At 43.7% G+C, this 26,606-nt stretch overlaps 1 protein-coding gene across 1 annotated transcript; it reads left to right on the top strand.

The window, feature by feature from the left end:
- The first annotated feature begins 794 nt into the window (after positions 1-794).
- Positions 795-26,606, top strand: ANGEL1 (angel homolog 1). The gene is made up of 10 exons (XM_012476891.2): positions 795-908; positions 6,620-7,195; positions 8,107-8,333; positions 8,769-8,838; positions 9,429-9,862; positions 12,340-12,466; positions 12,770-12,880; positions 24,105-24,174; positions 24,693-24,856; positions 26,357-26,606. The coding sequence occupies exons 1-10, from the start codon at positions 845-847 to the stop codon at positions 26,515-26,517; spliced, it is 2,004 nt and encodes a 667-aa protein (XP_012332314.2). The 5' UTR covers positions 795-844; the 3' UTR covers positions 26,518-26,606.

Genomic DNA, 26,606 nt, shown 5'->3' with positions numbered 1-26,606 from the left:
AAAAGAAGGCCCATTTGGAAGGTGGGGAAGGAGACAAAATCTTACTCGCTGAAGCAAGGTAGGACTCATTTGTGACCTAGAATCTGAGACAGGGAAGTAGAGGCAGGAAAAAGGAGAAAATGGAGAACTCGCTTCCTTTCTGGGCTGAGAAGGGCTAGAAGTCAAGGTTAAGAGAAGCCTTAGAGAAAGTCTAGCTCTTCATTTTACAGGTGAGGAAACTGAGGGGCGGAGAGGTTATAGTGTGGTCACAAGGTGGACACCTAGTTAGCAGCAGGGGTGGGAATAAACTGTGGCCTTTGAATAACACTATGGAGCCTCCAGTGAGGCGCTCATTTTTTTTTTTTTTTTGAGACGGAGTCTTGCTCTGTTACCCAAGCTGGAGTCCAGTGGCACGATCTCGGCTCATTGCAACCTCCGCCTCCCGGGTTCGAGCAATTCTTCTGCCTCAGCCTCCCAAGTAGCTAGGATTACAGGTGCCCACCACCACGCCCGGCCAATTTTTGTATTTTTAGTAGAGACGGGGGTTTCACCATGTGGGCCAGGCTGGTCTCGAATCCCTAACCTCGTGATCCGCCCGCCTCCGCCTCCCAGAGGCGCTCAATTCTAATCCCGGACGATTGGGTGGCTAGCGGGAGCTAGGCGCGGCTAGTTGCCATGGGAACCGGCTCCTCCCACTTCCTGCGTGCCAACCCGTAAACCTGCGCTCCCAATAAAGTTGTTGTTGAAGCGCGGCGGCGGGAGCGGCTGCGATACCACGTGGGCTGGGCCGGGCCAGGGGCGGGGCCGAGCTGAGGGAGGCTCTGCAGGAGGCTGTGAGGAGTGGAGGCGGGCGCGGGGGCCGGCCATGATCGCGTCGTGCCTGTGTTACCTGCTGTTGCCCGCCGCGCGCCTCTTCCGCACCCTCTCAGGTACCGGCCCCGCGTACCGACAGGCGGGAGACCGGCCTGGTCCCGCCTCTGCGGGGTTCTGCGGGCCTGGGACGGCGTGCGGTGGGCTGGGCCTCACAACTACCGTGCCCGGGGCAGTGCCGAGGTGTGGGGAGGCGGTCCTGAGCCCCCGCCCCGCGGGCCCCTCCTGGCCCAAGAGGCCTGGACCTGGCCGACGACACTTGTGGGCGGCCCCTCTTCCTGCCTGTTGTCAGATGGCGTCGGGCCACGGTTAAGGTGGAGAGGGGCTATGGACGGGGCGGGGCCCTTTCCTGGCCCTGGGGTTGCAGAGGGGTTATGGGGTCGGCTGAGTCAGCCCCCCGGGGGTCGGGAAGGGGTAGCAGCTGGGGCCGAGGCGAGTGCCCAAATTCTCGGCGGGGGAGGCGGGTCGGTCCTGGGAGGTCTATGGCCGAAGTCCTGGACGCGCCGGTCTTCCCCAGGTTGACTTCACACTCACCTTTCACTGCTACCTGGCAGCTCTCGCTCAGCTCTCACCGGTGTGTTTGGTTGAAAAACGGACGCTCAGAAATCAAAGACACGTATAGATGTCAGCTTTGGAGCATTCCCGCCCCCACCCCCGGCACTTTAGAGGGAGATGGGCTGGGGTGGGGGCAATGCCCAGTCGATACCTCAAAGAGAGGAGGGCGTGGTTATTCCGTTACTTTTTCATGATTTGTTGCATTATCTGTTCCTGGGCTTTGAAATTCCAGAGGCTTTAATGCGACCCTCAGTTTCTGAGATCCCATGGGACTCCCAGACTTTTTGCCTTTAATTTATGGGACAGGACTAAGAAGTACTTACGAATAAGGGCCCCAACTGTGTATTCTGTGGTTTTCCTTTGTGGAACTTTACACAGTTGATACTCAATTGTGTGTCATTGATAATATATATTTCATACAGGAATATTTTAAATTTATTTTTACTGTGTATCTGCGACTAGAGTGCGAGCTTCAGGAGGGCAGGGCCACGTCCATTTTGTTCGCTGTATCTCTGGTGTTAACACATTGCTTGATATATAGTTGGCACCCAGTGAATTCAGGAATGTCTTGTGTGTCCATACCTCTGAGGACTGGGAAACTCCACAGAAGTAATTGTTTTCAGAGAGCTAAGCATATTCTTTTAACTACGTTGCTGTTATTCCTGGAGCTCTTCTCATACCCACTATGGCAGCCTTAGTGATGTGGTATACTAGTCCAGAGGTTTGCAAACCCGTAGAGTTCCAGGAATCTCAGAGGAGAGCCCGTCCCCACCTACACCTTAAAGTAGTCTCAATTACATTTACTTGGCATATTTGGTTTCCAGATAGGATTTTTAAAAAATAAAAGCATTCTGCTGCTGAAAATCCACCACCACCACCACCACCACCACCAAACATCTGCCAAAATTGAAAGCCAGTAACCTCGTGCATCTGAACCAAAGAACCTCTGCCATCTGGTATATACAAAGGATGTTTCAAGGAGCAGATAATTAGCAAGTCCTTGAGACTAAAGCTCAGCAACCCAGCTTAAGGGTTTAGAGCTGGGTTTCTCAGTCTCAGCACTGTTGACGTTTTGGGCCAGATCATTTGTTGTGGGTTTGTCCTGTGAATTGTCGAAAATTAAGTAGCATCTCTATCCTCTAACCACTAGATGCCAGTAGCACTGCTGCAGTTGTGACAACCACAGTGTCTCTGGACATTGCTAAATGTCTTCCGAGGGCAAAATCACTGTGGTTAAAAAGCATTGTTTAGAAGGACATAAGTATACATAGGCCCCAAACAAGATATTTGAACTGTCTTTCAATATTTGAGCCACTTTTACGTTTTCTTGCCTTTAAAAAAAATTGCCAATAAAGTGAGTCTAGTGATTGAGGGCTAGCATCGTGCATGCCACTTGTCCCGTGCTGTAAATAAATGACTGAGTGTGTGAGTGTGGGAGTTTTTTGCTCTCACCAAACTACTGTGCTTAGAGTTTGGGGGCTCTAATTTTAGAGTTTTTCCCATGTTCTTTCTTGGCTGTTGGCTGTCATTTGCGGCTCTCTCTTACTGTCAGTTGTTGGCACCTCCTAATTTATAGCCTCTGATGTGTTGTGGAATGAGAAAGCAGATAATGAAGTTCGTGAAGGTTTTATTAGAATAAGTAGCCTTGAGAAGAGGCTTAGGGGCCTTTGCTAAGATGTAAATTGTATAGATTTTGAGACTACTTTAGGACTTTTTCTTTTGGAATACATTCATAGATTAGGGAATTTATACAGCTAGAAAAGCTCTTAGAGATTATCTAGTTCAAACTTCTCTGTCTCTATTTTTTTAAATTTAAAATTTAATTTTTTTCTTTTTCCTTTTTTCTTTTTTCTTTTTAAAGAAAGAAAGAAAAAGAATAAAGAAGAGGAGGAAAAAGGAAGAGAAAGAGAGAGAGAGAATGGAAGTATTGCTTTCTTGCCCAGGCTAGAATGCAGTTTAGTAATGGGTATTGAGAACCTCTTTTATACCAATAATTATACTTGATGTAAGCAGGAAGGAATAAGGGAAGAAAATAACAAACGAGCAGCCAACCAATATTTCATTTAAACCTGTGAAATGCTATGCAATTACTGAGGAGTGATTTACTTCCAATTATGTAGTCACTTATGGAATATGTGTGAGGTGGTAATGTATGTTTTATGTATTTGAAGTGGAGAGTTCTATAAATGTTTATTAAGTTTACTTGTTCCGGGTCTGAGTTCAAGTCCTGGATGTCCTTGTTAATTTTCTGTCTCGTTGATCTATAAAATCGTTAGCTCTTCTTGTTACATTGATCCTTTTGCCATTATGTAATGTCCTTCTTTGCCTCTTTTGCTCTTTGTTACTTTAAAGTCTACTTTATCAGAGGAGAGAATTGCATCTCCTGCTTTTTATTTGTTTATTTTTACTCTCTGATTGGTTGATAAATCTTCCTCCTTCTCTTTGTTTTGAGTCTTTGTGTATCGTTGCATGTGAGATGGGTCTGGATGCAGCATAGCAATGGGTTTTGGCTTTTTATCCAATTAGAATATATATAACTTTAATACTAGCATTTGATGCTAGCTGGCTGTTTTGCCCATTAGTTAGTGTAAATTTTTCGTTGTGTTAATGTTCTTTTCTTTTTGATATATTTTTGGAAAGGCTGATATTGGTTGTTCCTTTATATGTATAGTGCTTCTTTCAGAAGCTCTTGTAAAGCAGGCCTGGTGGTGGTGAACTCTCTAAGTACTTGTTTGTTCGCAAAGGATTTAATTTTTCCTTCGATTATAAAGCTTAGTTTGGCTGGATATGAAATTCTGGGTTGAAAGTCTTTTCTTTAAGGATGTTAAATATTGGTCCCCACTCTTTTCTGGCTTGTAGGGTTTCTGCTGAGAGATCTGCTGTAAGTCTGATAGGTTTCTCTTTATGGGTAACCTGACCTTTCGCTCTGGCTGCCCTTAGTATTTTCTCCTTCATTTCAACCCTAATAAATCTGGCAATTATGTGCCTTGGGGTTGGTCTTCTTGAAGAATATCTTTGTGGTGTTCTCTGTATTACCTGGAGTTGAATATTACCCTGTCTTGCCAGGTTGGGAAAGTTTTCCTGAATGATATCCTGAAGAGTATTTTCCAACTTGGATTCATTCTCTTCATCACATTCAGGTACACCTATCAAACGTAAATTAGGTCTTTTCACATAGTTCCATATTTCCTGGAGACTTTACTCATTCCTTTTCATCCTTTTTTCTCCAATCTTGTCTTCTCGTTTCATTTCACTGAGCTGGTTCTCGACTTCTGATGTCCTTTCTTCTACTTGATCAATTCAACTGTTTAAACTTGTGCATGCTTCGCGAAGTTCTTGTGTTGTGTTTTTCAGCTCCATCAATTCACTTATATTCCTCTCCAAATTGTCCATTCTTGTTAACATTTCGTCAAACCTTTTTTCAAGGTTCTTAGTTTCTTTGCATTGGGTTAGAACAAGTTCTTTTAATTCACAGAAGTTTCTTATCACCCACGTTTTGAAGCCTGCTTCTGTTATTGGAACACACTCGTAATCTATTAAGCCTTGTTCCATTACTGATGAGGAATTGCGATCCCCTGTAGAGGGAGAGGCATTCTGATTTTGAGTATTCTCTGCCTTTTTACGCTGATTTCTTCCCTTCATTATATATTTATCCATCTGTTGTCTTTGTAATTACCGACTTTCTAACTAGGTCTCTGAGCAGACGTTCAACTTGTTGATTCCCAGCGCCGAAATCTGAGCAGTCCACTGCGCCGGCCAAAATAGCGGTGTTAAGATTGATGGTGCTTTTCTGCCCGGGAATCTCCGGACTCTGCACCAAAAACTGGCGTGCTAAGGCACCAGCAAAACCACCGCGCCGGCCACAAGAGTCGCCCTGGCGACACGTGGGGCTCCTCTACTGGGAATCTCCTGGTCCGGGAGCAACCAAATATTCGTCTGAAAGTGTGGCGTCCTCTCGTTCTCTGCGCTTTCACTGGGAGCTAGGAGCCCGAGCTGCTAGTGATCAGCCATCTTGGATCTCTCTCCTCTCCTTTTTTCGTTTTTTTGAGATGAGGTTTCACTTGTCTCCCAGGCTGGAGTGCAGAAGGACAGTCATAGCTCACTGCAGCCTCCACCTGGGCTCAAGCAATCCTCTCATTTCAGCTTTCCAAGTAGCTAGGGCTACAGGGATGTGCCACCATACTTGGCTAATTTTTAATTTTTTGTAGAGATGAAGTTTCAGTATGTTGTCCAGGCTGGTCTCTGACTCCTGGCCTCAAGCAATCCTGCTGCCTCTGCCTCCCAAAGTGCTGGGAGCCACCATGTGTGGTCTCTTGTCCCCATTTTGCAGTCAAGAGTAACTCCATCTGACTAGGGGCATTGTTCAAGGTCAGTTTTATTAATTTTGGTGCTAGACCATAACCCACAGTTCTGATTCATAGTTAAGTGCTGGTTCCAATGTAATGTGGTTCTTAGAACCAAAGAGTTTGTTAATAGTAGTCTTAACTATCGTGTAAAAGGGGTGTGGTTCATATACACCATGGAATATTATGCAGCCATTAAAAAGGAGGAGTTCACATCCTTCGTAGGGACATGGATGAACCTGGAAAACATCATTCTCAGCAAACTGACACAAGAACACAAAATCAAACACCACATGTTCTCACTCATAGGCGGGTGTTGAACAAGGAGAACACATGGACACAGGGAGGGGAGCACTATACACGGGGGTCTGTTGGGGGGGAGGGGAGTTGGGGAGGGATAGCATGGGGAAAAATGCCAGATATAGGTGAAGGGGAGGGAGGCAGCAAATCATACTGCCACGTGTGCACCTGTGCAACAACCTTGCATGTTATTCACATGTACCCCAAAACCTAAAATGCAATAAAAAAAAAAAAAAAAAGATTTCTAAAAGGGGTGTGGTTATGTCTGCCCGTCTGTGTTCTAGATTATGTGGGCCAGCTGTTCTTTCATTCATGCACTGAATATTTATCAGATCCCTGCCGTATAAATTAGTCAAAACTTGTAAAACACTTAGAACAGTGCCTGGCACGTTGTAAATATGATGATAATAATGACGATGTTCAGGCATTAAGGTGGGCAGGCTCAGTGATGGTACAATGATGAGCAAGGTGGTTATGGGTCTTGCTTTTATTGGGCTTATGTTTTAGCTGGGAGAAGAGTATGGGTTGAATGTCAGTCTTCTTATAACCTGCTATTTTGACTTTCCTCCTAGATGCTTGCTTCACATGTCTTAAAAATGCCCTTCTGGCGAAGAGCTCATCCTCCCAGGTAGAGGGCGACTTTGCCATGGCCCCTCGGGGCCCTGACCAGGAGGAGTGTGAGGGCCTGCTGCAGCAGTGGCGAGAAGAAGGGTCAAGCCAGGTGCTCTCAACTGCAAGTGAGGGTCCCCTTATAGATAAGGGACTAGCCCAGAGCAGCCTGGCACTTCTGATGGATAATCCTGGAGAAGAGAATGCTGCTTCAGAGGATAAGTGGTCCAGCAGGCAGCTGAGTGACCTTCGGGCAGCAGAGAACCTGGACGAGCCTTTCCCTGAGATGCTAGAAGAGGAGCCACTGCCAGAGGTGGAAGGCCCCATGTGGACAGCTGTCCCCATGCAGATGGACCCCCAGTATGCAGACTGTGCTGTCCTCCCAGCGGGTGCCCTAGCCACAGAGCAGTGGGAAGAGGACCCGGCAGTGGTGGCCTGGAGCATAGCACCTGAGCCTCGGCCCCAGGAAGAGTCTCCCATCTGGCCCTTTGAGGGCCTGGGGCAGTTGCAGCCTCCCCCAGTGGAAGTGCCATATCATGGTAAGTCTGATAACTGGCTGAGTGAGCCAAGGGAGCAGGGTGTCTCAGGTGTGGGCAGAGCAATTGCTAAAGAGAAGATTCTCTGGTAGGGAGCTCTGCCACTGCATTCTATTTTTCTAAGAATATTGGAGTGTCAGATCTAGAGGGGCCTTACAGATAATCTCATCTAGCCCCATGGTTTTAAAGGTGAAATAATCACAGTACAGAGAGGTAGCAGAACATGCCTAAAGTCATAAAGCCAGGTAGGGGCAGAGCTGAAAGCATACTCTAGATCTGATTGTCCAGTGTCGTTTCTCTGGTGGTAACCCTAGGGCTTTCTGGGGGTAGGGATGGAGAGGTCTTGGAGCCTCTGCTCTCTGTCTCAGTCACAATCAGCCTCAGTTTTATTTGTGTTATGTATTCAGAGTCCATTAAAATTTGAAGAAAAGCATCAAGAGATTTGAAATCCACTATGCAGCAAAATGCCATAGGGGAGATGGGGACATATTGTGGTCTCTAGCCCCACAGACTCTTCCAGATTTAGGGGTCAGAAATCACCCAGGGCTGTAATTACTCTAGAAAAGTCGTTAACCTCAGGTGACTGCTAAGAAAACTCATCTGAGTGATTCTCCAGAGATTCATGGATTTGTCAAAAGTGAGAGATTGTCAGCCTGCATATATGCAGCCTCTCTTAGATGTTAGGTACTGGGGATGTAGTGGTGAGCAGGCCAAGATTGTCTCTGGCTTTGTGGAGCTAACCATGTCATCTGAAGAATGTCCACAGACTGCTCAGTTCCCCACAGAGAGGGATGGGTGACAGGGAAGATGGAAAAGGAACTTCAGGCGTAATATTACTGAGTCAGGAGTGGAGATGGCGGCGCCTCTGCATTACTCGTCCTTGTCATGGAACGCTTCTCCCAATCCATTTGCAGAACTTTTGTGGCGAGAATGGGAGGATTTCTCCACCCAGCCAGATGCTCAGGGCCTGGAAGCAGGAGATAGTCCTCAGTTCCAGTTCACTCTGATGTCTTATAACATCCTGGCTCAGGACCTGATGCAGCAGAGCTCAGAGCTCTATCTACATTGCCATCCGGACATCCTCAATTGGAACTATCGCTTCATGAACCTCATGCAGGAATTCCAGCGCTGGGACCCCGATGTGAGTGAAGAGGGGGAAGTGCCATCTTGTATTGTTGCTGGACCTGGGCTGTTTCCTAGTGCTCTTAGAAGATGAGTTCAACCCCGTTGTTCAAATGATTGGAGTCCTATCTAGGGCTGGAGCTTGCCTGCCTGGTGTCAGTGAGTTGTTGGCAGATGCTGAGAAGAATCGCCCTAGGTGTGCACTTTCCAGCACCTTTATTCAGGAAGGGAGGCTTGAGGGGTTCAAGGAGCAGGAAAATCCAGTGCATGTGTCTAATCTTTTCAGCTTAAGTCTGGGCCTGTTCTTGCTGTTGGTGACTCTAAGAAGAGTCAGCCCTGGGGGAAGTTTCAGTGTGACCCAGCAGCTTCCCACCTGGCCTCAGGACCTGCTCCTAGAGGGTGGGGGTCACATTCCAGCACTCTGGAGTGATTGGGTTCCTTGTCAACTTCCCAGATCCTGTGTCTCCAGGAAGTCCAGGAAGATCATTACTGGGAGCAGCTGGAACCCTCTCTGCGAATGATGGGTAATGCAGCTCCCTGGCATGCTTGCCACCTTTTCTTCCTATAGCCTTGTCTACTCTCTCCTGAAGACCCCATCCTTTCCTTTTGTTTTAGTAAACCCTCAGTTTCACCTGTCAGCTAGCTCCTTCCATGTGTGCCTGAGAAAGTAGAATTCTGCAGTTTTGAAGCAATTCTGACATATATTGCTATTTGATCCTTGAAGTAACCAGTGTGGTGAGACTGTGAGACTTATTCCCATTTTATAGATGAGGAAACTGAAGTTCTGAAAAGTCATGTGACTTCCTCAGACTCACAAAGCTACAATGCTAGTAGATGTGGAGCTAGGAATCCAGCTTGTCTGACGCCAGATTCCGTGCTCTTTTCTATCATGTTGACTTGCTTCATACCCTTCCCTCCTTGCCCTTCCACCCCACCCAAGTCACCTGGCTACAACTGTAAGGGGGAACCTCCTGAATCAAGGAAGCGGCAAGGCTCCTTTATTGGGAGCAGGAACAATGCCTTAGGGGCACACACTGGGGCTGCTAATGCTGGTTGGAAGGGATTCAGGCTTTAAGGACTCTGACCCATCTCCTTGGTGGGGTTTTCCTTGCAGGCTTTACCTGTTTCTACAAGAGGAGGACCGGGTGTAAAACCGATGGCTGTGCTGTCTGCTACAAGCCTACCAGATTCCGCCTGCTCTGTGCCAGCCCTGTGGAGTACTTCCGGCCTGGCTTGGAGCTCCTTAATCGGGATAATGTGGGCTTAGTGTTGCTACTGCAACCACTTGTCCCAGAAGGCCTGGGGCAAGTCTCAGTGGCCCCGCTGTGTGTGGCAAATACCCATATCCTTTACAACCCACGCCGGGGTGATGTCAAGCTGGCCCAGATGGCCATTCTCCTGGCGGAAGTGGACAAGGTGGCCAGACTGTCAGATGGCAACCACTGTCCCATCATCTTGTGCGGGGACCTCAATTCTGTCCCTGATTCACCTCTCTACAACTTCATCAGGGATGGAGAGCTCCAGTACCATGGGATGCCAGCCTGGAAGGTGAAATGGAAGAGTCCACAGTGGGGCTGGGAACATGGTCTAGAGAGAGATTTAGGTGTTAGCATCAGTGCTTCTTCTGTATCAGGGACCTTAGACACCTGCTCTGGCTTGCTTCTCCTTTTTCTTGTTATGTTGAGTAGCTTGTGACCAAGCCTGGAAGTTAAGAATTCTTGAGTACTTTGGCATATTGGAATTTTTTCAGTTTTTATCATTAATATTTTTAATTCACAAGTAATACATAAGTACATACTTGAAGGAATTTAACCATTATATAGTAAGGCACAGGCCTGTTTTATTACCCATATTCCCTATCCTGTTCTCTTAGAGTCACGTAATGACCTAAGAAAAGTTTGGTGGTAGTCTTCTAGATTGTCTTCTTTGCATTTACAGTGATATCTGTGTTCCTATGATATTGTAATCAGTGTTTACATTTGTTAAGCACTTAACTATGTGCTATGCTATTTTAAGCACTTTATGGTCGTTAACTCATTAATTTAAACAATTTCTATCATGGCTTTTATAAATGAGGAAACTAAAGCCCAGAGAAGTGAAGTAATTTGTGCTAGGTTGTGTGGGTAGTTAGCGGTGGAGCCAGGATTTGTAACCAGGCGGTCTGGCTGCAGAGCTCTTACCCTCAAATACTGTGCTGTGATTGCTTATAACAGCCAATATGTAATCTATTATGTGTGATTTATAAACATGATACACTACTATATGTTTCATTTTTGCTTGCTTTATTTTCACTCAGCAATTTGTATATGGATCTAATTCCTTCTAACTATTGAGTGTTGATGACAGATACCTCATAGTTTTATTAGCTTATGCTGAGTTCTTTATGTTACTTAATCTCCTTCTTCCTCTGTTGTGCCCCTACTGGTTCAGTTTATTGCCTAACTTTTGGCAAGGCCCAATGATGAAAGGACACAAAACGATTGAATTATTGTTGCACACGTGGGATTTTATATTAATGAACCAGCAGTGTCCTAGTTGCCATGTGTGCAGAGAAAGGCATGATCTTGCCCCAAAGGAGGTGTAATCAAGGAGCTCCTGGAACGGGGAAAAGAATTTACTGAATGCCTGCCACATGACGGGCACTGTTAGGCATAGTGAATTAGAGCACTTGCTTTGAAGCCAGACAGTCCTGAGTTCAGATCCCTCCTCTGCCACCTTGGGCAAATTACTTAACTTTCCTAAACCCCATTTGCCTCATCTGTACAATGGGGGATATAATGGGACCTGCCTCAGAGATGTTTTTTTGGGTGGATTTAATAAAATAATGCATGTAAAGTATTTTCCAGTATCTGGTTCAAAGTCAGTAACTGGTAATGATTATTAAGGTTCTTAATTGTACATGGTATTATTATCCCATTTTATTTATTTATTTTGAGACAGAGTTTCGCTCTTGTTACCCAGGCTGTAGTGCAGAGGGGCCATCTCAGCTCACTGCAACCTCTGCCTCCCAGGTTCATGCAGTTCTCCTGCCTTAGCTTCCCGAGTAGCTGGGATTACAGGCGTGTGCCACCACGCCTGGCTAATTTTTGTATTTGTAGTAGAGACGAGGTTTCACCACATTGGTCACGTTGGTCTAGAACTCCTGACCTCAGGTGATTCATCCACCTCAGCCTCCCAAAGTGCTGGGATTATAGGCGTGAGCCACCGCACCTGGCCTATCCCATTTTATAGTAGGAGATATTGAACCCAAGAGGGTTTACTAACTTGCCCAAAGTCACACAGCTATTAAGTGGCCATTGAATTGCAGATCTGTTTTACTTCAGATGACATTGAAAATGTGTGCCCTTTTAGGATAGGGGGATTCTATCTGTCACTGCTCTATCCCCAGCACCTAGCTAGTGTCTTTTGGCTTTCAAATATTTGTTGTTGTTAAATGGCATGAAGGGACTTTTGCTACACATGTTGGAGATGTGCAGATGACTGATGTTGCCGAATGTTTCCCCCACTACGTTTTGTCCGTTCCCAGGCTGCTCATTGGCTTTGACCGAGGATGGTGACGTAGATACGGTAAAGTGCTTTGGTGCTTTCCCATTTGGTTTGACCCTGTGGTTTCCCAGTAATAGGTTCAGGATATTAGACCTTGATCCAGAAGATCCAAAGATGAAGATAAAACTTTAACCATTGCAACTTAAAGCCCCTGAGAGTTGATATTCTCTGTGGAGGAGAATTGTATAGATTTTTCAGAGGTAAAATTTAGGGAACCACATGTTAATACAGTTCAGTTCTCCTTGATTCAGTCCCTTACCCCTCCTCCTGTTTCATGGACATTTCAGTGTTGCCAGTGAAAAAGTAGTGGTTTTAATTAGGTCCTTATTTTTAACCTGCCCCTGAGACTTACATGCTTGCTTATACCATGTATGTAGTATGTGATTGTATGTGTTTGTATCTGTCCACATGTCCCAAAACATGGACTGTTATTTCCTTTTTTTTGGTTTCCTCATTCCTACCCTGCTCTTTCTTTGCAGGTATCTGGACAGGAAGACTTCTCCCATCAGCTTTACCAGAGGAAGCTGCAGGCCCCACTGTGGCCCAGCTCCCTGGGCATCACTGATTGCTGTCAGTATATCACCTCCTGTCACCCCAAGAGATCAGGTGAGCACATGTCATATTCTTGGTTGGCTGTGTCTTCATGCCCATTTGGGAGAAAGCTGGTATCTTCTTGACAAGAAAAAGTGTAATCCCTCATTTCACTTAGCAAGTTCATCTGTTTTCTCACTGTCTTCCCAATGGTCCTCCAATAAAATGGACAACTTTAAATCATAGCCATTGGAAAATTTCCTTTTCTTCTGAGTCCTTCCTCTGTGTACCTATGCTGGAAGTTGCTTGGTACTAAGGAGGTCTCAACACGTGGCTTTGTCATCTTTCTTTCACTATATGGCTTTTCCTGGTTTGCAGAGAGACGCAAGTATGGCCGAGACTTCCTGCTGCGTTTCCGCTTCTGCAGCATCGCTTGTCAGCGACCAGTAGGACTGGTCCTCATGGAAGGAGTGACAGATACTAAGCCAGGTAACGGGAACTAATCTTGGTTTCTTGGTCTTCTTTCTTCCTCACTCCTGATGTTTGTCAGTTATGGGGTTTCTTATTCTAAGTATAATCCTAAGAGATTAGCTCTGGTAATATGTATAATTAGAAGGAAGGTCACTTGAGTTCAGTGGCCGTATGTGTGCATTGATGTGCAGTGTGATAAGAGCACCGGACCAGGAATCAAGACACCTGGGTTCTAACTAGCTTTGAGAGCTTGAGTAAGCCACTTAACCTTTTTAGGCTTAAGTTACTGATAACTAGCATATGTACAGCATATATAGGGGAGAAGTTACACATGATGAGGCTTTGAAAATCATAAGGTTTCAGTGGTTTCCTACTGAGAGCTTTCCGATTGAATGTAGCAAATAGACTTGACATTCTCCTCTTCTGGTCTCTGAAACCACTTCATAGCAACAAGGAGAATGGAAAAAAGAAATATAAACTCCATTGTAGACAAAACTGGGAGATTTGAAGATATCTGATGCCAAGCACCACAACACAGAAGGAATGCCTGCAAAAAGCACTGGAGATGGTGCAGGGGTGCTAGAGGAAGTGTAGAGAGACTTACCTGTGGGGATAGTGGATCTCAGAAAGAACTAACTGAGTCCTTTTTTTCCACCTGGAGACATAAAACCCAAATCTTTTTTTCTTTTTCAACAAGAATAGAACGCACAGCTTGTGATAGGAGAGTCTCTGGACCCATTTTGATCCTAAGAGGCAGTGGAGGAGGGACTGATCAAGGAATCAAGCCATATTTCCATTAAGCAATCTGTTCAAGTGGTAGAGAGGGTAAATGAGATACGTGTAGAGCCGCATATCTCTTGGCTTGGGAGAAAGAAAGATTAAGAGGATGCCTACATAACCTGTGTCAAAAAGAAAGTTCCTATTACTTGAAATACCAAGTCCTTCCTTTATGTAAACTTTGTACAAATAGCTGGTGCAGAAAAACCTCAACTAATACAAAGCTGGGTTTGTCAGAAAGGAAGAGCATGGAATCTGTACTAAAATACTACAAGAAAAAAGGAAGGAACAGAAAAACAAAAGGCAGATAAAGAATGTTTAACTTTGGCTGGGCGTGGTGGCTCACGCCTGTAATCCAAGCACGTTGGAGGCCAAGGCGGGCTGATCACCTGAGGTTGGGAGTTCAAGACCAGCCTGACCAACATGGTGAAACCCCATCTTTAAAAAAAAAAAAAAAAAAATGTTTAACTTCAAAGATAAAAATAATTGCCATGGAGCTTATGGAAATTATTACTTTCTCATGAATAAGGAAATTGTCTTTATGAAAGAAAGAGCACAAAAATAGAATAATTGCCTTTATAAAATAAGTTCAGGCACGTGGCAAGACATCAGAAGATGAAATGTAAGCTGCAGAGCTCAGAAAAGAAGTGGAATTAAAAAGCATTACAAAAAATAAAGACAAAATTGAATGCAAAACAAGTAGGAATAGATACTGTCAAAAATAAGGTAAGAGACAGGCCAGGAAATCCAAACAAAAAAAACAAAATGAGAAGGAAGTAAAAGGTTAGAAAGGGTTAGAGAGAAAACGACAGTAGTAAAAGATAAAGGAGATTTAACATACATGTAATTGGAGTTCACAAAGAAGAAAGCCTATAATACAGAAGAAATATTAAAAGACGATTATTCAAGAAAGATTTTCCCAAAATGAAAAGATGTGAATTTTCAGATCAAGAAGACGTGTGTCTCAGTAAAAAATGATATAGGAGCTAGGCACCCTGGCTCATGCCTGTAATCCCAGCATTTTGGGAGACAAAGGGAGAAGGATTGCTTGAGCCCAGGAGTTTCAAACTAGCCTGGGCAACAAAGTGAGACACTGTTTCTACAAAAAATTAAAAAATTAGCCAGGCATGGTGGTGTATGTCTGTGGTCCTAGCTACATGGGAGGCTGAGGTAAGAGGATTGCTTCAGCCCAGGAGGTCAAGGCTGCAGTAGCCTTGTTTGCACCACTGCATTTCAGCCTGGGTGACAGAGTGAGACTGTGTCTCAAAAAAAAAAAAAAAAAGATGTAGGAGAATTAATACTAAGACATTCTAGTGAGGTTCCTAGAAGTCAAAGATGAAAGAATCTTTTGGGCAGTTAAATCAAAAGATTGAGCTACTTTGAAGCCTAATGGTAATCAGATTGACTTCAGACCTTTTTTTTTTGACTTCAGACTTTCTTTTTTTAGACAGACTCTTGCTTTGTCACCCAGACTGGAGTGCAGTGGCATGATCTCGGCTCACTGCAATCTCTGCCTCCTGGGTTCAAGTAATTCTGCCTCAGCCTCCCCAATAGCTGGGACTCTGGGCATGTGCCACCATGCACAGCTAATTTTTTTGTATTTTTAGTAGAGACAGGGTTTCACCATGTTGGCCAGGCTGGTCTCAACTCCTGACCTCAGGTGATCCTCCCACCTCAGCCTCTCAAAGTGCTAGGATTACAGGTGTGGGCTACCGTGCCTGGCAGACTTCAGACTTCTTAATATTGACATCCTACTTTTGAAGATAGTGGATTAAGGTTTCTAGGAAAGAAGATATAGTTCAAGAATATTATACTTAGTAACTAACAACCTTTCTTCAAGAAACTATTAGAGGAGTAACTGAAGGCAACCAAGCAATGGCTGGGAAAACTATAGTGAAAGGCCTGCTGATGAACACTGAATTTATTTTCTTCTGGTAAGAATTTAATTTGAATTGGCTTTTTGTACAGGGCAGCAGACATGTCAGTGCCCCAGTTTATTTTTAATTGCAAAATTAAAGTATTATTACAGCTGTGGCAATAGCAATAGTTATAACAGTGATGGCCACCCTGTATTGAGTGAACCAGCATGTACCAGGAACTGGGACAAGTGCTTGTGTCAGTCAGGTTCAGGTAGGGGAGTTGTAGTTCAGTGTTTTAGGATTACAAAAACAGGATCTCACTTACATAAATTCATATTAAGAATAGGTTATTTAAATCAGTGATGTACTTGAATGAAACATAAATAGTTTAGTAACAAAATTAAACCAAGGACCTTTAAAATATATACTAATAGTCACTTTGTAGGTAGAAAAGACTCATTCTATAGGGCAAAGATAGCCAGTTCACTAATGGTGCGAAATAATAGTAGTATTTTCAAAATTGAGATTAGATTTGGATAAACACACTTATTCTCTGCATACTCTGAATGTACCCTTCTGTTTGTTCAATGCTCCTACCCAGGGCTGAACAGGCTCTTGATGAATCTCTTTTAAAGACTCCAAATCTAATTTTTTTTTTCATGACAGAGTCTCACTGTTTGATCCAGGCTGGAATGTAGTAGCATAGTTGCGGCACATTGTGTAGCCGTGACCTCCTAGGCTCAAGTGATCCTCCCACCTCAGCCTTCCAAGCAGCTTAGACTATAGGCAAATGATACTATGCCCAGCTAATTTTCGTATTTTTTGTAGAGACTGATTTTCACCATGTTGCCCAGGCTGGTCTCGAACTCTTGAGCTTAAGCCATCCCTCCTGCCTTGACCTCTCAAAGTGCTAGGATTATAGGAGTGAGCCACCATGCCTGGCCAACTATCCTTATTTTAAAAGGGCCATGAATGGAGTGCAAGGAGATCTTAGTGTGTGAGTTCATTTTTCTAGAGGATCTGTTTAGATATGCGAACAGTATTTCCAGTTCAATATCAGAGTCATCCAACCCAACTGTGCATTTCAGAACATGACAACTTAACTGTGACACTAGGTTGAATGGGGAGCCTCTGAGTGCAAAGGAAGATTCAGTGCTAGGTAGTGATGATTTTCCCATAACCTGACATTGCATTGTGCTGGAGCATTCTGCGCCATCCAATGTGTATAATAAAAAACATTGTGATTCTCACTCTTTCCAACTCCCTTTGTTTTTTGTTTGTTTGTTTGTTTGTTTGTTTTGCTTTTTTTGAGACAGAGTCTCACTCTGTCATCCAGGCTAGCGTGCAGTGGCACAATCTTGGCTCACTGCAACCTCTGCCTCCTGGGTTCAAGTGATTCTCGTGCCTCAGCCTCTCACGTAGCTGGGATTACAGGCATATGACACTGTGCCCAGCTAGTTTTTGTATTTGTAGTAGAAACCGAGTTTCACCACATTGCTAGGCTGGTCTTAAACTCCCGGCCTCAAGTGATCCATCCACTTCGGCCTCCCAGAGTGTGAGCCACCAGGCCCAGCCCCCAACTCCCTTTGTAATGGAATAATTTGTAAAAAGCATATTTAATTTTTAAGTCTCCCTCATTGTTAACATTTGTATTATGAATGATTTCTCTTTTCCAGTATGGTTCTTAAAGATATTGTCTTAGTTTATTTGGGTTGCTGTAACAATATACCATAAACTGGGTAGGTTTTAAACAATAGAAATTTATTTCTCATGGTTCTAGGGGCCAGGAAGTTGAAGATCAAGGCACTGGCAGAGGCTGGGTATAGTGGTTCACATCTGTAATCCCAGCACTTTAGGAGGCTGAGGTGGGAGGATCACTTGAGGCCAGGAGTTTGAGACCAGCCTGAGCAACATAGCAAGACCCCATCTCTACAGAAAATTCAAAAAGATTAGCTGGGCAGGGTGGCATGTGACTATAGTCTTAGCTACTCAGGAGGCTGAGGTGGGAGGATCACTTGAGCCCAGAAGTTTGAAGTTACAGTGAGCTATGATTGCCTCACTGCACTCCCACCTGGGCTACAGAGACCCTGTCTTTAAAAAAAAAAAGGCACTGGCAGATTTGGTGTCTGGTGAAGGCCTGCTTCCTGGTTCATGAGCATCATCATCTCAGTGGTGGAAGAGGAGAGGGGTCTCTTTTGGGCATCTTTTATAACACTAATCCTATCCATGAGGACCCCACACTCATGACTTAATTACCTCCCAACCCAAGGTGCCACCTCCTACTATCATCACTTTGGGGGTTAGGATTTCAACATATGAATTTGGCTGGGGGGACACAAACATTTAGACCATAGCAGACATTAAAAGGAATTACTGTGTTTTCTTTCTCACAGGCACTGGCATATTACACTGAATCTTGGGGCTTTAAGTCTTTTAACAAGTAAGAGCAAACCATGTGCACAGTTTAGCACATTACAGAAAAAACAATTGCTAATGGGTGATTTTTGTAAACTCCTAGTTAACAAACTGACCAGGAGGTCACACAGTCACATAGCAAAGCCTAAGGCTATGTGGTCGGTTTTCTTTTCTTTTTGAGACGGACTCTCACCCTGTCGCCCAGGCTGGAGTGCATTGGCACAATCTCAGCTCACTGCAACCTCTGTCTCCTGAGCTCAAGTGGTTCTTCTGCCTCAGCCTCCCAAGTAGTTGGGATTACAGGTGTGTGCCACCATGCCCAACTAATTTTTTGTAGTCTTAGTAGAGATGGTGTTTCACCATGTTGGCCAGGCTGGTCTTGAATCCTGGCCTCAAGTGATCTAACTGCCTCGGCCTCCCAAAGTGCTAGGATTACAAGCGTGAGCCACTCTGCCCAGCCTGTTTGGTCAGTTTTCTAAGCAGAAAAGTTCTTTTTAGCTTGTTTTTTTTTTTTTTTAACAAGCCTACAGCTAACATCATAAAAGAGCAGGAAAGTCCTAAATCCAGCTTCTCTACTGGCTGTTGTGTGATACAGCTGAGGATCCTTTCCCCAAGTACTTACGTAAGAACTTGCATGCTTGGCTGCTACTGATGCTGCATGGGCCCAGGAAGAGGTTAGCTCATGTGACCTGGAGCAGAGTAGGTGGAAGCCTTGAGTCCTGTATAACTGCCAGAGCAGTGCTGTTTGTTCACAGTGCTGCATGGTAAGAATGGTTGTCTAGGGAAATCATGTTTAAGATCCTGCAGGTCACTGTGATTTTTTTGTATGTGTGTGGCATATTGTAATGATAAAGGATGTAACTCAAAGATACTGGGGTTAAGAATGTTTATGCTCCAAATAACATTGCATCAACAGTCACAAAGTAAAACCATAGGCTGTAACGTAGAGTAACAGACAATAACTAAAGGTAGAAGCCTTTTTTTTTGAGATGGAGTTTTGCTCTTGTTGCCCAGGCTGGAGTGCAATGGCGCAATCTCGGCTCACTGCACCCTCCGCCTCATGGGTTCAAGTGAGTCTCCTGCCTCAACCTCCTGAGTAGCTGGGATTACAGGCGTGCACCACCATGCCTGGCTAATTTTGTATTTTTAGTAGAGATGGGGTTTCTCCATGTTGGTCAGGCTGGTCTCAAACTCCCAACCTCAGGTGATCTGCCTGCCTTGGCCTCCCAAAGTGCTGGGATTACAGGCGTGAGCCACCGTACCTGGCAAGGTAGAAGGCTTTAATTGATCTTTCTGAGTCTGCAGCAGATTAAGTAGATAAAAGGTGACTAAGGATATAGAATAAGTAACATGTCAGATGATAAATCTGATTGATATGTATCAACCACCAAACATTGAAAGCAGAGAGGTCATGTTTTCTTTTTAAATATTCCTAGGAAATTCTTAGGAATTGATCGTATATTAGATCACAAAGCACATTGCAATAAACACATAAGTTAAAATTGAAAAAGAGCTCACGCCCATAATCCCAGCACTTTGGGAGGCTGAGGCGGGTGGATCACGGGGTCAAGAGATCGAGACCATCCTGGCCAACATGATGAAACCCCGTCTCTACTACAAATACAAAAATTAGCTGGGTGTGGTGGCACACGCCTGTAGTCTCAGTTACTTGGAAGACTGAGGCAGAATTGCTTGAACCCAGGAGGTGGAGGTTGCAGTGAGCTGAGATCGCGCGCTACATTCCAGCCAGGTAACAGAGTGAGACTCCATCTCAAAAAAAAAAAAACCGAAAAAGAGGCTGGGCACAGTGGCTCAAGCCTGTAAATCCAGAACTTTGAGAGTCTGAGTCAAGTGGTTCGCTTGAGTCCTGGAGTTTGAAATCAACCTGCACAATGTGGCAAAACCCTGTCTCTACAAAAAATAGAAAAATTAGTCAGGTATGGTGGCACGTGCCTATACTCCCGCTACCCAAAAGGCTAAGATGAAAGGATGGCTTGAGCCTGGGAGGTCAAGGGTACAGTGAGCTGTGACCTGTATTCCAGCCTAAGTGACAGAGCGAGACCCTATCTCCAAAAAAAAAAAGAGAGAAAAAATACTATGAACTGGACATTTAAAAAACTTTGATCAAAGAAGAAAATTTAAACTGAAGTTAGAGAATATCTAGAAAATAATAATGAGACAATAATTTTGAGATTGTTTCAAAAAAATTTTTTTGTAAAATAGAAGATCAGGAAACAAAATCTAGCAGCACATTGAAAGAGTTTTCAATGTGCTGCTAGATTTTGTGACCAAGTGGAGTTAATTAGAAATATAGGGATAGTTCAATATTGAGATATCTATAAATATAATTATATATATATGTGAAATCTACTAAAATATATGAAACCTATACCATCCTCTGTATAGATGTTGAAGAGACATCTGTTAACATTTAACATCTATTCTAGATTCTTTTAAAATGAACCCTCTTAAATTAAGAAGAAAATGGATAGTTTCTTACACTGTTGAAATATATTTATTTCAGCTTCAAAATCAGCATCTTGATTAAAGAAGGAAGCTCTCATAGCATTCCTGTTAAAGTTAGGAACAAGACAGGGACAAGACCATCATTATTTAACTGTGTTTGGAGATACCAGCGAACAGAATTGGAAGTAGAAAATAGAAATACAGCAAAATAGAAGTATAAAAATGGAGAGGGGGTAAATTATTACTTGCTGATGATATTGTTATATAACTGGTGATCCAAAAGAATCAACTAAAAACAGCATTAAGCATTAAGATAATTCTGAAAGGTAACTGGGTACAAAATTAATGTGCAGAACTTAGTAGTGTTTCTATATAAAGATACATGTTTATTAAAAGATATAATGAAAACATACACTATGTGTAAGAGCAACAAAAAATATAGAAATAAATCTAACAGGAAGAATGTAAGGCATAAAAAGGGGCATTTCATTTCATCTAAAGTGTCAAATATATTGGCATGAAGTTGTTTGTAACATTCCCATATCCTTTGAACAGCTTTATCGAGATGAAATTCGTATGTTATAAAATCCACCCATTTAAAGTGTGTAATTCATTGGCTTTTAGTATATTCAGAATTGTGTGACCATCACCATAATCTAATTTCAGAACATTTCCATCACCCACAAAAGATACCTTACACCCATTAGTCACTTTCCATTCACTTCTCCCCTTGTCAAAAATCAATTGACCATAGATGTATGGATTTCTGGACTCTCAATTCTGTTCCCTTCATCTCTGTGTCTGTCCTTATGCCAGTACCACACTGTGTGATTACTATAGTTTTGTATATAGTAGTTCCCCTTCTCAGTGGTTGTGCCTTCCGTGGTTTCAGTTACCCATGGTCAACTGAGGTTCAAAAACAGTAAGATACTTTGAGAGAGAGAGAGACCACATTCACATATTTTATTACAATATATTATTATAATTGTTTTATTTTATTATTTATCTTTTACTGTGCATAATTTATAAAGTCAGCTTTCTTATAGGTATATTTAAAAAAACAGTATATTTAGGGTTTGGTACTATCCATGGTTTTAGGCATCCACTGGGGGTCTCAGTATGTATCCGCCATGGATAAGGTGGATTACTATATTTTTGAAATAGGGACCAGTAAGTCCTCTGACTTTGTTGTTTTTAAGATGATTTTTGTGTCTTCTAGGTCTCTTGCATTGCCATATGAAATTTAGGATCGTCATATCAGTTTCTGTGCCCCCACTCCCCGCCCCCAGCAAAAAAAAAAAAAAACCCACCAACCAGTTGGGATTTTGATACTTTGCTTTTTCCTTTCATCTCCTCCTCTCCCCTCCCCTCCCTGTTCCTCCTTCCCCTCCCCTCCTCCTTCCCTTTCCCCTCCCCTCCTCCTTCCCCTTCCCCTCCCCTCCTCCTTCCACTTCCCCTCCCCTCCTCCTTCCCCTTCCCTTTCCCCTCCTCCTTCCCTTTCCCCTCCTCCTTCCCCTTCCCCTCCTCCTTCCCCTCCCCTCCTCCTTCCCCTTCCCCTCCCCTCCTCCTTCCACTTCCCCTCCCCTCCTCCTTCCACTTCCCTTTCCCCTCCTCCTTCCCCTTCCCTTTCCCCTCCTCCTTCCCTTTCCCCTCCTCCTTCCCCTTCCCCTCCTCCTTCCCCTCCCCTCCTCCTTCCCCTCCCTCCCCTCCTCCTTGCCCTCCCCTCCTCATTCTCCTCCCCTCTCCTCTCTCCTTTATTTTCTCTCCTCTCCCCTTTCCCCTCTCCCCTTTTCTTTCCTTCTTTCCATGACAGGGACCCACTCTGTGGCCCAGGGAAGCATTGTAATAATATTGTCTTATGGCCAATGAACATGAGCTGGTTTTCCTTATTTAGATCTTTCTTTCCAAGTTTTGTAATTTTTAATGTGCCTACACTTTTTATTAAATTTTTCCTAATTTCTTTTGATGCTATTGTAGATGTAATTGTTTTCTTTATTTCTTATTTGGATTGTTCATTGCTAGTGTATAGAAGTGTTTTTGTGTACTAATCTTGTACCTGCAATCTTGCTGAACTAATTTATTAGTTCTAATAGTTTCTTAGTGGATTTCTTAGGATTTTCCCTATATAAGATCATGTCATCTTGCAAAGAGAAATAGTATTTCTTCTCCTCCAGTCCGGATGCCTTTTATTTATTTTTCTTTCATAATTACTCTAAGACTTTGGGTACAGTGTCTAATACAAGTGGTGAGAACAGACACCCTTTTCCTGTTCCCAGTCTTGGGGGTAAAGCTTTCAGTTCACCATTAAGTGTGATCCTAGCTGTGAGTTTTTCATGGAGTCTGTTTATCAGGTTGAGAAAGTTTTCTCATTCCTAGTTTTTTGGGTGTTTTTTAACTCATAAAAGGGTGTTGGATTTTGTCAAATGTTTTTCCTGTGTCTGTTTAGATAATTATGTGGCTTTTTTAAAAAACTTAAATTTTCTATTGTGACGTATCACATATTTGATTTTCATACTTATTCCTAGGATAAATCTTACTTAGTCATGTATATAATCATTTTATATTTTGCTGGATTTGGTTTACTGATACTTTATTGAGGAATTTTGCATCTGTATTCATAAGGGATATTGGTCCATAATTTTTGTTGTGATAGTTTTTCTAGTTTTGGTGTCAGAGTAATGTCTCATAGAATGAGTTGAGAAGCATCTCCTCCTTTTTTTTTTTTTTTGGAAGTGTTTGTGAAGGATTTGTATGAATTCCTCTTGAAGTGTTTGCTGGAATTCACCAGTGAAGCCATCGAACCTGAAGTTTTCTTTGTGGGATGTTTTAAAATTACAGATTTAATCGCTTTATTTGTTACAGGCCTATTCAGATTTTCTGTTTCTTCTTGAGTTATTTTGCATAGTTGGTGTCTTTCTAGGAATTTTTCAATTTTATATGTTATCTAATTTGTTGGTATCTAGTTATTTATAGCATTCACATAGAGTTATTTTTAGTTCTATATGGTTGGTGGTGGGGGCCCCTCTTTCATTTCTACTTTTAGTAATTTGAGTATTCTGTTGTCTTGGTCAGTCTAGCTAAGAGCTTATCAATGTTGTTGCTGATCTTGTTATCCTGTTAATGTTAGCAGGATCTGTACTAATGTCCCTTCTTTCTTTCCTGATATTGGTAATTTGTATCTTCCTTTTTTAATGTTTATATGTATGATATGTGTGTGTGTAATGTGTGTTTATTCATATATGTAATATGTATGTATATATACATGTATGCATATATACATAGACATACACAATGGATGGTATGTAATAGAAAGTCTTTGAAGGAATATACCAGGAATTTGGTAACATTGGTGGCTTCTGGAGAGGGGAAGTGAGTGGTAGAGGAGGGCAAGTGGGAGGGAAGCTTCACTGTTATTTTTTGCTACCTTTTGATTTTGTACCATGTGACTATATGACTTTTTTTTTTTTTAATCAAATTAAAGAAAACCAAAAGCAAGGAGCCACAGGAGACAATGTCTGTGTTAGAGGCCCTAAATCTGCTTTCTGAAGTTCTTGACTTTGGTTTATTGTCACTTCTCCTCCTCACTGTTTCTCTTTCCCTTTCTCCTCCTGGATCCTTCTGAAGCAGTCCAGTCAAGGATCTGAGAGGGACTTTAGGGTGAAAAGTTCTGACCCTGCTTCACTGTCTGTGGATGAGAAAACCTTTTTCTCTCTGGTCCTCTACAGAGCGACCTGCGGGTTGGACTGAGTCTGTCCTCGAGGAAGATACACCTGAGCTTGAGTCTGCCTTCCCCAGGTAACCTCCAGTTCTCTTTAGTTTTCAGTCTAGCCCCTGCCTAGGTGTAAGAGAGAGATTCCCATAGGCTGTCTTGAGGCTGACTTGAGGGAGCACTTTTTGCTAAGGTATTTCCCCCCTAATATCTGCTAAGCTTATAGAGGGTCATGTAGGTATGCAGAAGCCAGCGGTGACCCACCCATGTTCCTGCAGGTGAAAAGGCCACGTACTCTTTCTTCAGAGGGTAAAGCCTCACAGAAGAGCCCTGGGCCCCAGATAGGGGTACACTGGGTATACTTTACCAGGTCACAAGCAGATAGTGGGGGATAAGGAGTGTCAGGAAGTCTCAGTACAAATGTGTGTTTCTAGGCTAATTTTAGCTAAGACTGCTAGCCTCTTCTTAACATGGGAAGGAATTGGCTGAGATTGAGTCTTTGAGATCTTCCCTTTAAAAAATCTTCATAAAACCCACAGAGAAAGTGACCTAGGGAAAATTTAATAATTTTTGTTGACTAATATTTTCCCCTCCCTCCCTGTAGGACTGTAGGTACCATCCAGCACTGCCTCCACCTGACCTCAGTATATACCCACTTCCTGCCCCAGCGTGGCTGCCCAGAGGTCACTACAATGCCGTTGGGTCTTGGAACGACAGTAGATTACATCTTTTTCTCAGCTGAGTCCTATGAGAATGGGAATAGAACTGGTAAGCTTGATGGATCTTGGGTTCCTCTACCCCGAGGTCCCTGGGAACAGCTAATGGTAGGTCAGGCATTTGGTAGCATGTCTTGGGCTGCTGGGATTTAACCAGCAAAGGAGCAGATTTCATACCTCCCCTGCACTGGTCATCCTTATCATTCTCCCCATAGCCTACTTGACTGCCTTGTCTCTTTTTACCCTTGCAGCATTAAAGAGAGGAGGGTAGGACAGTCACTCCCAATCCCCATTTTAAAGATAAAAATAGAGATCTAGGAAGTGGTTGAATTTGTTTAATGGCAGCCATTGAGTGGGGGACTTAGTTAGTTTAGAGACTTTATTGTCTATTGCCTCTCCCTATACCAGTAGTAGTCACAGTACAGCAGTCTCCCAGCCCTATGCCTGTATTATGTAAAGAGTACTTCTTTTTGGCCAGGTGTGGTAGTTCACACCAGTAATCCCAGCACTTTGGGAGGCTGAGGTGGCTGGATCACTTGAGTCAGGAGTTTGAGACCAGCCTGGCCAACATGATAAACCCCATCTCTACTAAAAATACAAAAAACTAGCTGGGTGTGGTGGTGGGCACCTGTAATCCCAGCTACTTGGGAGGCTGAGACAGGAGAATCGCTTGAACTCAGGAGATGGAGGTTATAGTGAGCCGAGATTGTGCCACTGCACTCCAGCCTGGGGAACAAGAGTAAAACTCTGTCTCAAAAGAAAAAAAAAATTAGCCAGGCATGGTAGTGGGTGCCTATAATCCTAGCTACTCAGGAGGTTAAGGCAGAAGAATCGCTTGTATCCGGGAGGTGGAGGTTACAGTGAGCCAAGATTGTGCTACATTGCACTCTAGCCTGGGTGACAGAGCAAGACTGTCAAAAAAAAAATTTTTTTTAATTAAATATTTGAATTGATGGCTTATGTTTAAAAATCAGATTTTATGGGCTGGGTGTGGTGGCTCACGCCTGTAATCCCAGCACTTTGGGAGGTTGAGGCAGGTGGATCACAAGGTCAGGAGTTCAAGACCAGCCTGGCCAAGATGGTGAAACCCTGTCTCTATTAAAAATACAAAAATTAGCTGGGCACGATGGCAGGTGCCTGTAATCCCAGCTACTTGGGAGGCTGAGGCAGGAGAATCTCTTGAACCCACGGGTCAGAGGTTGCAGTGAGCTGAGAGCGCACCACTGTGCTCCAGCCTGGGCAACAGAGTGAGACTCCATCTCAAAAAAAAAAAAAAAATCAGATTTTATATAGAGAAGCTGGATCTCTAAATTCTCTTAGAAAATCAAAAGATCTTGTAATGCCGGGCTCTCCAGCTTGCCCCAGTCCCCCGGAACTCACCAGTCTTCATTCATTGATGATATTATGGAATATCTCTGAGAAAATAAGACCTCCTCAGAGGCTGCAGGAGGAGGTGAGGGGTGGTGGGCAGCCACGGGAATGCAGCTTGCAGAAGGCCTGTGCAGTGTGGCTGTGGCTGCTTTTACCCATTGGCTTCTGTTTTGTGCCCCAGATCACAGGCTGTATCGAGATGGAACTCTCAAGCTCCTGGGCCGTCTCTCCCTTCTCTCTGAAGAGATTCTCTGGGCTGCCAATGGGTTACCTAACCCCTTCTGCTCTTCAGACCACCTCTGCCTGCTAGCCAGCTTCGGGGTGGAAGTCACCGCCCCATGATGGGGCTCCCAAGGGAAGAGAGCTTCTCTTCCAGAAGAGCTCACTGGATCAGAGACTGTGGAAAAATCCCATGCTTCTGGAAACTTAGA

The sequence above is a fragment of the Aotus nancymaae genome, unplaced genomic scaffold (assembly GCF_030222135.1).
Source record: "Aotus nancymaae isolate 86718 unplaced genomic scaffold, 86718_ANA_hifiasm-v0.15.2.pri h1tg000011l, whole genome shotgun sequence".
Classification (NCBI taxonomy): domain Eukaryota; kingdom Metazoa; phylum Chordata; class Mammalia; order Primates; family Aotidae; genus Aotus; species Aotus nancymaae.
The sequence above is the reverse complement of the archived record's forward strand: the minus strand, read 5'-3'. Positions and strand labels throughout refer to the sequence as shown.